Source organism: Populus euphratica, unplaced genomic scaffold (genome assembly GCF_000495115.2).
Source record: "Populus euphratica unplaced genomic scaffold, PopEup_1.0 scaffold3562.1, whole genome shotgun sequence".
Taxonomy (NCBI): domain Eukaryota; kingdom Viridiplantae; phylum Streptophyta; class Magnoliopsida; order Malpighiales; family Salicaceae; genus Populus; species Populus euphratica.
In genome coordinates this window covers 1-11,149 of record NW_011503373.1, presented here as the reverse complement: position 1 = coordinate 11,149, position 11,149 = coordinate 1, and the positions used below count along the sequence as shown (strand labels likewise).

The window sequence follows — 11,149 nt, the reverse complement described above, 5'->3', positions numbered from 1 at the left end:
TGATGGAAGAAAAAAACCATCCCAGCGCGGTCACAAATGTCTCTTCAAATTGGACCTGTTGTGACCCCAATTGATATCCGGGGCAACATTAAAATGGAAAGGGGTGGTAAGAATTAAAGAAATAATGTAGGCTTTATTTTTCACCAGATAGCATCAATAAAAGGTACGTCATGACGCGACAAGAATCCATTCCATGAGATGCCTGCTTGTGGTAAAAGGCAAGGGCTTGGAAACATTGCTTTCAAGTTTAAGTAAAGACCAAGCTTTGTGACATACACGTGCCCGCGCAAGTGGGTGATTGTTACCCTAACTTCAAAGCATGGGTGATCCCACTTTTTCGCTACAAGCCAAGCTCTTCATTGATGGAAGGAAAAAACCATCCCAGCGCGGTCACAAATGTCTCTTCAAATTGGACCTGTTGTGACCCCAATTGATATCCGGGGCTTGCAATTTCAATGAAACATTTTTCATTTCTTTCTAAAATTATTTTTCAATAAGAAGGTAGAATAACGTATTAGTAAGTAATGGCTTTTCTGAATGGAGAAATAAGAACTTTGGTTGGATTGTCTTCGACAGACCTCTTATCTTTGAGTGAATTCAAAACATTGAATAATACCCATCGGAAAAAAAGAAGTTTTTATTTTAGTTTGTAGATGCTTTCATTTTTTTATATATAAATCTTTTCAAACAAAAAAAAAAGAGAGAGAAAGGAAAGCTCTCTACAAGTAAAGACGATTCAAATTCTCATGATACATGACGATTAGGCTTGCTTTGCTCTTTACAGTCCTTAATGAATGGAAGGAAGGTACATGCCCAAGAACAACAGCATTTTGACCACAACTCAAGCTCGAAGCAGGAAGGGCTATGTTTTTTCGCTAGCCAATTATTATCCAATGACATCATATGTATAATTGTTGATAATGGCGAGTATATGGTTAGTCTGTCAAGACAAGGAGATGATTGCATGGAGGGGAAAAACATTACCTTCATCATAAACTATGATAGGTTATCAAATGCCCCGAAAAATAATCAGTCAGCAACCAGCACTTGTAAACTAGCAGAATAGACACCATTCAGTAATGACACCAAATTTTCAAACAGCTCAAGCTCATGGTTCACATCAGAGCCATAAAAGGGCTGAAAGATTATTCAGACCTGCATTTACGTACTACTATTTTCAGTATATTACAGTACAAGAGAAGCTAAGATGAGCTTTGCCGTGGGCATCGAATGGAAGGAACAAGAAAATTGATAGCTCAGATCCCTGGGTTTTCAAAAGATGCTTCAAAAGTTGCAATATTAAGTTCTAGGTTCCTAGAAATTTAATAACAGATAGAGATAACTTTCAAATCAGTGATCCATCATTAACCAGTCCAAATGGTGTTTTAGGAGAACTTCGAATCACCATGATCTGAATCCTAACAGTATGCTCCAGGATGGTCCAGTGCCTGAAGAATATGGAAAATACTAGTCAGATTGCTACAGGTACTGAAAAAATTCTGCAGCAATATGATAACTTTACCATAACTACAAGTTATATAACCCCTAACATCAGTATCCACTAATTGTCTACAAACAAACTAATTTCAAGGACTCAGGGCAATCTCACACTTGAGAGTTAGTGGGGAGTAAGAATATGTGATGCCCAGCGCATGCAACATGCAGGGCATCATTTGGAGTTAGACAGTGTAATTTATCCCCACATTGAATGATTTCAATTATCTTCCACCAATGCAGAATACTGTAATTTAACTTCTACATCTAAGATTGCGGAAAGGTTTCAAGGTCTGACTACCACATGATTACTGTAAATTTAAGTTGCAGTGAGCACAAGAAAGTATTGTGCATCTAAGCTAAATGTCAAACCAGATACTGACCTTCACTTAATTTGTTAAGATGAAAATGATAAATTGCTTCAGCAGTAAGTTCATCTGGATGGAATTGAAGTCATCCCCCTTTGATGTTCTTAACAGCTGAAACTCTTGAAAGTAACTGCTACCATCAGTGTGACGTCAAGGTATGCACTTGAGAGTCAGTTGATGGTTGCTCAGTCCTCCAATACTCTGATGAGGCAAGTGGTGAGTTTTGGGGTATAACTTGCAGCACAGACTGAGTGGTGTGATTTGTATGCATGGGTTGCTCAAATGAAATAGATTGCGGCTCACGTGAACCCCATGAATTGTTTGACAGAAGAGAGAGAGCACGAAGACATTCTGGTGCCGCTTCCACTTTGGAAGGATTGATGTATTCTTCCAAACCTGCAGGGTTCACATTCCAAATAATTTCAAGCATCAAATTTTAGAACGAGGAGAATCACTCCAGGCCAAAAAAGAAAAAAAGAAAACCCTAGCACAATAGTTCTTATCTCTGCTCATGAGGATCTGCTCTATTAATTGTCTCCATAAAAAGCAATGCTTCCAAATTCATCCTTCATCCATATGACTTTTAAAACAATCAGTGTTAACCATCTACACATTCTTAAGCTTCTTCTATGCTCATTAGGATCCCCAGACTCGCACCAATCAACAAGGACACAAAACACGTTCATTGACCACTCAGACCACCACGTCATACATCTCTGATTTCCAAAATTAAGCAGAGCTATGCTTAAATACAGAAAGAAATAATTCTTGAAAACCACCAGGAAGTATAAGTGTCCCTTTTTTTCTTTTTTCTTTTTTTCTATAAGAGATATAGGCTTTGTCACATTTATTTGCATTCATCATTGCCAAAATCAGTGGTATGTCTGCCAAAGATTAGATTTTGCACCCCATTCATCACACTGCAGAATTATTCTCAAATATATCATGTGATATCTATCATCCATATATCTCCAAAATTAGCAATACTTTCTGTTATTTTTAGAAATATAATGGTACTTCGACTCTTGAATGAGGCTCCAACCTCATATATGCCATGTTAAGATAATTTTAAACCACCAGAGCAACCAATATTTTGCTTATGCTGCGATTTTATACATACCTAATTACCTATTACATGTAAATTTGATATATATATATATATAGCTAGCTTTGGATTCATGTACCAGTACTAAAAGAAAAGAAAACAACAAAAGAACAAACGAGGCTCGAGGCCATGTGGACAAATCCTAAACTTCAGTGAATCAGAGACACCAAGTGTTGCGACCATTGATAGCTATTATAATTAGCTTCATTGAGACTAAAAGAAACAAATTGAATCAATTATTTTGATAAAAAAATCAAGTCCATTTCAAAGCATCAATTAATTTGATAAAGAAATCATGCTCATTTCATATCAAATAGCATAGTGCAATCTGAAGAACAGAATATGTTCCACAATGCTTAATTAAGTCCAATACATATTATGTGCATGTTAATTTAATTTTGTTATGCAAGATCAATCTTATTTATTTTACAGCAGTTACAATTAATGCCCATTGGATCTAGCATCCATCAGTTAAACATCTTAATTCCCCATAATTGTGTCAAGAAAAATTGCAAAAGTGAATCAATTAATATATTCCAAAGTCCTTTAAGCAAAATTTCCGTATCTTACTATGAATTCTCCATAGTTTTATAAAAGCAGAAGTTGACATGTTGATGCTTGATTCAGCATATATTTCATAGATGTACTTTTTTGGACTTTGATATACTCATCAATCAACATGAAACCTTGTTCATGTAATGATTGAAGCACTGGAAACCTTTCCTATAGTTCTAATCTGCAGTCACAAGCATGTGGTTTATGAAGCACTGGAAACCTTTCCTATAGTTCTGCAGTCACAAGCATGTGGTTTCTCACATTGGTTAAGAGCAAGGTCCATGCCAAATACCAAAGCCTTGTTGACATTGAACTCTAATTGAATAAATTGTAAGTTTAAGAAAGGTTGTTGATTTTAGGCTTACAGACAAGTGAAACTGGACCTTGGGAATTTCATGAAGACAACAGTAAGGTTTCAAATTATCCACCATTAATAACAATTTAAATGGACGCACCTGGAGAATCTCACAAAGCTATCCTGTAATGATTTTTACTCATTTGCGTCATTTTCATGTAAAATAAACTCTTTTCAGATCTTTGGTTAAATATTACCTTTATTATTATTGTTGGTCACCAGAGTATATTGTTACTAGTTAGACATATCAAGGAAACCTTGCTAAGAAATTCTAGTAAAGATTTTATATACTGCTAACCATATCATCAAAATTAAGAAACTTAATGCAATAATTGTAAGCCTTGTTTCTCAAAATGAAAACAAAACAAACCTTGGTTGAGAATCTCAGCTGCAGTGCCCTTGCCTTTAGATGGTAAGGAGCTATTAGACTTATGATGGTGCTGAATATCAATGCCATTTGTCAGATCAAAGCCAGGCAAGTGAAACTGCCCATCATTACCACCTATTTCTGCAGGCTTTGCTATATAATCTTTTGTTATTGTGAACTTGGAGATGTATGTGCCTTCCCACGTCAAATTTGCATGAGGCCTGGCATGAACAAGTGGTGCCCTGTCCCAAGCAAGACTCATCGGTTGCCTTTCATCTGCATAGTAAACAAAGATAATATTAAGTTGCATGAATGGTTATTATCAATACCAACTTAGTTGCATGAACTAGTGTATCCTGAGTTGAAACAATATCAGTAAACCAGATTGTAGTCCAGCGCGCAAAGGGGACAGGTGAGACATGGTACTACCTCAGGTTTACTTTGTTAAATAAAGCTAACCAAGAGTTCATTAAAGGAAAGAACTTTTGGGGATTGATAAATAAAATTTAAACAATCAATGAACACAAGGACTCCATCACATGCAGTGCGTCACAGAATCAGAAATAAGAAGATAAAGTTATACCCATAACTCAAACTGAATGTTTCAATGATAATAGCAGTTCGGACATGCTGGAAGAAACCTTTGAAACTATAATACCACATTATGCTTATTTGTAAGTGATTTCAAAAACGATGAGTTTTTTCATTTTTATGTGCCTCTCATCTACAAACAGATACAAATTTGTTGCAAATAATCAGGACATTAACTTGCAAGTGTCATTCACAATCAAAGAAAAATCTTTTTTTATTTTGTTGCTCAATTAGAGAAAGTTGAGACATCAAGTCCATATAAAACTAGCCAAGGAGGTTTCTTTCCTCCTTTTGGTTTAGCCTCATTAAAACAAAGGAAACCGAATAGCATCATCCATATAGCTTCAATTCATAGCATATGGGAAGATCGAGAAACAACTACAAAAACAGATCAATGACAATAGCATATTCTACAAATCAGCTTCAAGAGAATAATCAAAGTCTCAGTTTGAGACCAGTACCATATAATGATGAGGACACTCTTGAATTTAAATGGACTGATCCTGGTTGTTTGCGGCGTCTTGCATTGTGATCAGAAAGTCGCCTGCGACAGCTTTTCTTCTTTTCATCGAACTCTGACAGACCATGGAACCTTTGACATCCAAAACCCAAATTGTCAATGCAATCATAAAAGCTAGGAATAATCATTACTATAATTACTAATTGACGAGAATTGACATAATCAACACACCACACTAGATAACAACAATTAGCAAAAGAGCATGTAGAAAATGACCCATTCTCAGGCATTATTGTCTTCCAACACACAACCATTCATTTCATTAGAAGCTTTACCTGCTACACTGCTGGCAAAACCTGCGTTCCAAACCAGCTACAATGACCTTTGAGCACTTTGAATGGCTTTCACAAACTCTATGTTTGCGATGATAATCTTTAGCTAATGAGAGGTCAAGGTTACAGCCTTCCACTTGACAGCATGGAGCACGATGACTCTGAATAGCGGACTTCAATTTCTTTGCCGAAGTAAAAGACGGCACAGGAACTGTAGAAAATGATGAAGACTGAACATTGTTGCCAGCATCTTCAAAGTATATTCGTTTACCAAGCTTCAAACCAAGCAGCTGGTCACCTGAACCACCTGAAGCCTCAATTGTGGAAGACATACTAGCTGTCTTAGCCTTTCCAATTTCTTTCTTATTGTAATCAGATGGATTTGCTTTAGAGGCCTCCAAAGTGAATTTAGATGTTTTAACTTCCCCGGCTGATGAGGAATTGATGGAAGCTGACTTCGAGCACTTTGAGAAAGACGCAAGTTCCAAATCAGAGCTGGAACCACCGCTTCTGCTTGCACTCCCAGATGAATAGAAAAACCCAGAGTCAGTTCCTTTTTCTCCATCAGTTTCCAAATCTGTTGGGCTTAACTGCTTAGAATTTTCAGTTGTTATTCCATTGAACATTATCAGGCTCTCCCAGTCCCACTGTAAGTGGGGTTTGCCATTCCACTCCATCAGTGAGTCAGAACTTACAGAATCACTTCACAAAGAATATTTCTTCATGAAATCAACAAGCAATGGGACACCAAATCCTGCAATCATTATGACATCAAGGATCAAATTGAAACTTTAAACATGCAAAACTTAAAAAATACTAATACTGGACAGGATTAGAAATAGGTTATAAACAGCATATCCCCCTGAAAAACTGAAGAACCCAGTTCACCTTCAAATCTTGATGATTCTAAGTGCCAGCCACCTCTGTTTTTCTGAATTATCAGAGCGAATCTTATTCGCTTTAAGAGAACAAAATCCGATCTGCTTGTTTCCCAATCTTACAAAGTAATTCCTCTTGATGCCTCCGAAATCCCTGAACTCCCCAGCTCAGAGAACTCAGACAAAATACCAGGCAAACCTAAACTAAACCAAGTAAAAGAAGCATCTACTAAACAAAGGTCTCTTTATAACCCAGTAAAGTTTCTTGCAGAAATCAATCAATCTCCAAACACAAACATCCACCAATCAATTCACAGATTTCAAGCACAGTAACTACAAAAATCAATCAAATTTCTCTACTTTTGTGCATATTTACCTCTCCTAGACACAACCATGACTTCTCAGTGTGTTACCTAACGAACTGTCTCCACCCAGCACACCTAATAAATGCTCTCTCCTCTCCCTCTTTCTCTCTTTATATCTCAATTGTCTCAGTATATCTAACTTGTATTAAAATGGAGCTAGTTTCATCTTTTTACCATCAACAAAAAGTAAGCAATAATTCACATTGAAGTTGCTCGGGCTAATCACAGTAAGTAGGCCCCTGGACGAGACCCTACTCACCTAATGTGTTCAAAAGAATCTTACCTCCCCCAACCCCCAACGCATCCACTATTTTACCACTTTTAACCCATTATTTATAGACCATATAATAAAAACCAAAAAAAAAATAAGAAGACTTAACTTTGTATCTTGTAAGTAAGTGGAATGTACTACTATTGCTATAACCAACAAATAAGAATGGTAGAAGCAAAAGAAAAGGAATCCCATCTGTCAAAAAAAAAAAAAAAGAAGGAACCTTTTCTTTTCTTTTCTTCTTTCTTTCAGTTAAAAGACCACTTTAAGTATTGGGAAAAAATGTGTTTCTTCATTTTTAGAAGTCCCGCCACATATTTCTCGTCTTTAAGCCCTTTAGTGAACTTAAAGCCACAAGCTTTGAGTTTCCATTTACATATAAAAGGAAGACTCATGAATGTACAAAAATATGCTATCACAGCAAACATGAAAACCCTTTGTCTCTTAGCAATAAGCCTATAACTGTGGAATTCCAATAACATAACAAAGGAAATAATGCTACAGATTTTCTTCGTTTTTTTTTTCTCCAATGAAACTTGAAAGAACGAATAAACAAGCACTACTTACCCTTCAGATGAGAAAGAAACGGAAGAAGGGACCTCCGATAAAAAGCTGCCTGAGAAGTGAGAAGAGAACTTTACTATTATTAATGCTGATTTGCTGTTTATGATTGATGAGAGAAGCAGGGAGTGAGAGTGATGTGAAGAAAAGAAAGAAAGGAGCTTGCTTTATTACACTTCAATAAGGTTTTGAGTGAATAAATACAGCAATAGTTTTCATTTTCTTTCTTTTATTCGATAAATTAGGTAATTAGCATGTAAAATACAAGTAAATTATGAAATGACACGGAAATAAAAGAATTCCAGTGAAGCATCATATTTTTGGAAGTTCTTGTTGGAATCGTTAGAAAATTTTAATTGAAATAAGGTTAATAATCGATATATTTATTTAAATTCAGGCATAACAGGCCATCCAATTGTAAAGAAAATTACAAAATAAAAATTAAAGGCAAAATTTTTAAAATTTAAAAATCTAAAAATCAATATAACAATTTTCTAACTACTCTAAACAAAATAACGTTCAGAAATTCCTAAAAAAATTAAATAAAATTTAACTATAAAATTAAAATTTATGGTTTTTTTGAATTATTATTATGGTTTGGTGTAGCTATATCTTCTCGTAAATCTAAATTTGTTCTATTGATTCATAAAAATTATATTTAATATACTATCCACATGATTTGTTTTGAAAAAATTTTTATTTAGTTATAATAGATATATATTTGATTTTTCAAAATTATTCATGAAAATTACTATATAAATAATATTTTTTTAAGATTTTTAATTAAAATTTAGTTTTGAATCTATAAATTGTGCGCACGACATATATATATAACATTTAAAAAATTTAATAAAATTATAATTTTTATATAAAAAATCAATTGATTATACCATTGCTTCCAACTAAATAACTTATTAACAATTATTTTAAAATTGATAACTTTCTTGTAATATTTAGAAAATATAATATTTAGTAAGTATCGTATTTTAAAAATATTACAAGATGAAATATATTTAAATAGTGTTATTATGTTAAAAATTTTAATTTACAGTATAACACCACCCCGGCGGATTCATATCTTGTTATTTTCATGGAGTCGTAGACAATCGACACGTAGACCCCCCCCCAAAAAAAAACCGTGGCTTTTGCCTTTTCTTTTTCAGGTAAAAAAAAGAAAAAACAGTGTCATATTTCACTCTTGAATTATTGTGGTTGTGACAGAATATAGTCTTAAATTATTAATTTTGACTGTTTCACCTTTACATTATTAATTTCTTGGCAAATTAGGTCCTGAACTGATAAGTTTGTTTCACGTTATAGTGGTTTTTCTATTGCAGTTAATTTTTTTTTTAAAAAATATAGTTGAGGTTTAAAAAAATATGTATTTTATTAAAATTACTGTGGAATGAATTTTTACATGAAATATAAATAAAAAATAAGTTTTCATTAATAAAAAATAAGTTATTTTAACTTTTATCAAACTAAAATTTTAAATATAATTATACGTAAAATTCACTAAAAAAAACTCAAGTAATCAAATAGTTTTTTTTTTAGAAAAAGCTATCATAATACTAAATAGTTAAGAACCTGAAACAATGCGGTTTTACCTAACTTTATTTTGTACTTCAAATTATTTAATAATTACAAGAAGACCATTGACGTGATATTTTTAAACATAAACTACCTCAACAAAGAAAAATATTAATCCAATCTTTTTTTTAATATAATATTAATATTCAGATGAGATGATGAAGGTTATTGAGAGTTAAAGAAAGAGAGATCGATGAAGGTTTGCTATTTTATCTCTCTCGTTGTCATTTTTTGATGTTTTTACTGCTAGAGATTCTATATACGTTTGGATTTTATTATTTATTTAAAAATATTAAAAAACAAGTTGTAAAAAATAAATGTGAACGCCAAAAACTATTTTATATTGGGTAGCCACCTTTCATATCCTTATATAAAGGACGGCACCTTGGTATATTAATCATAAAAAAATGTTAATTAAAAAAAGTCGATACCGTGGTTGATGTAGTTTAACATAAACTAATTAATTAATCTCATGACTTAGAAATCCTATATTTAACTCTAGAGTTTTTCGATGTATTTATAGCCTCACCCATCCATCAATTCCTTTTTTTTTTTTTTTAATATGCCATCCATCAATTCCTTTTTTTTTTTTTTTTTAATACAGAATAAAGTGAAGAGAAGCAGGAACTATGAGAAATTGGATTAGGAAGAAAGGCTTTTTGGAATTAAAAACGATTAGATTGAGGCTAATCAATGGTGGTTAAGGAACTAATCAATGTTTATGATAAATCAGGCACCATTAATCAGTTTTAATAAACTCTAGGAACTAAGTTATGAATCATTTTAATAAACTACTTGAAATATGCAAGATCTCATCCCTGTGATTAACCCAGGAGATCCACTCGAGGGCACGAGGTCATGTCTTCTATTTATTCCTTAATCTTTCACTGATTTTTATTTTATTTTATTTTTATAAATTGAACGTGGCTACTTGACCATGCCTGGCTGATCAAGATGTCCAGAGGACGCTTAAGAACCTTCCCCCCCAGTAAACAATGCCGTGATTGGTTGTCGTGGGATAATTTTTTTTATTTATAAAAAGAAATAAAACTTTAATCGTAGATGTGCCGCGCACCCCCGCATGAACATATCTACGTGCATGCCAGCGCTTCTCGTCTAGTTTCGACAGCCATTGAATTAAATAGCTGAGGAAATCAAAGCTTCTTTGAATCAAAATGGGCACCGCTTTATTCGTTCTCTCTTTTCTTTTTTTATAAACTACTTCATTTGTTTTTTTAGATTAACGTGGATGGCCGGGCCAGCTTGTGTGCACCACGACTAATTTCACGGGCCCTGAAGTTAACGACCATGTAAGTCTCCAGTTGTCATCATATGAGCAATCAAGGACTCGAACCTGAGATCACAGAAGGAGCAAACCTCTTAATTTCAAGTCTTTACCACTTGGCCACCACCTAGATGATTAACTACTTCATTTATTTTCATGCTTCTCTATGAGGTTCTGGTTCTCTGACTAATAATTATAATTATAAAAATAATCAAATCATATGTAAAATTAAATATAATTCCTGGTATCCAACTGGTAATGTATTGCTTTTTTTATATTTTAGATAAAATACCAAATCACATGATTATATTCAATTATGTTATTCAAGAAACCTTTCGAAATAAATTAAATTGGAGGATGTCCGAGATGATCTTGTTCGAGAAGCCTTGAAGAGGAAAGCCTTCGCAGAAAGGGCATGTTCCATTAGTAGATAATTTGGCCGTTCTTCATGCCCAAAGATCATTCGATCCACCTCGTTGAACCCTGGCTTTACTTTACAAGTAGAATGATGCCCGTTATCTGACGTGTGTGCAATAAAGAAAAGCAGTAGCTAGGCGGCGATGTTAAGTACT

At 33.8% G+C, this 11,149-nt stretch overlaps 1 protein-coding gene across 6 annotated transcripts; it reads right to left on the bottom strand.

Moving 5' to 3' along the window:
* Nucleotides 1-1,072: 1,072 nt before the first annotated feature.
* Nucleotides 1,073-7,852, bottom strand: LOC105119786 (squamosa promoter-binding-like protein 2). Of its 6 annotated transcripts, none has more exons than XR_841190.1 (7): nt 7,709-7,852; nt 6,516-6,659; nt 5,631-6,381; nt 5,297-5,427; nt 4,248-4,520; nt 1,878-2,258; nt 1,073-1,448 (listed from the first exon to the last, which is right to left on the bottom strand). XR_841190.1 is itself a non-coding variant. In XM_011017971.1 (5 exons), exons 2-5 carry the CDS (start codon nt 6,302-6,304, stop codon nt 2,002-2,004), a joined length of 1,335 nt encoding a protein of 444 aa, XP_011016273.1. In that variant the 5' UTR covers nt 6,305-6,381; nt 6,516-7,077; the 3' UTR covers nt 1,686-2,001. The 6 variants fall into 6 exon arrangements, 1 of the variants encoding a protein (XP_011016273.1); XR_841189.1 differs by lacking the exon at nt 7,709-7,852 and adding an exon at nt 6,882-7,077; XR_841191.1 differs by lacking the exon at nt 6,516-6,659.
* Between the last annotated feature and the right edge of the window lie 3,297 nt (nt 7,853-11,149).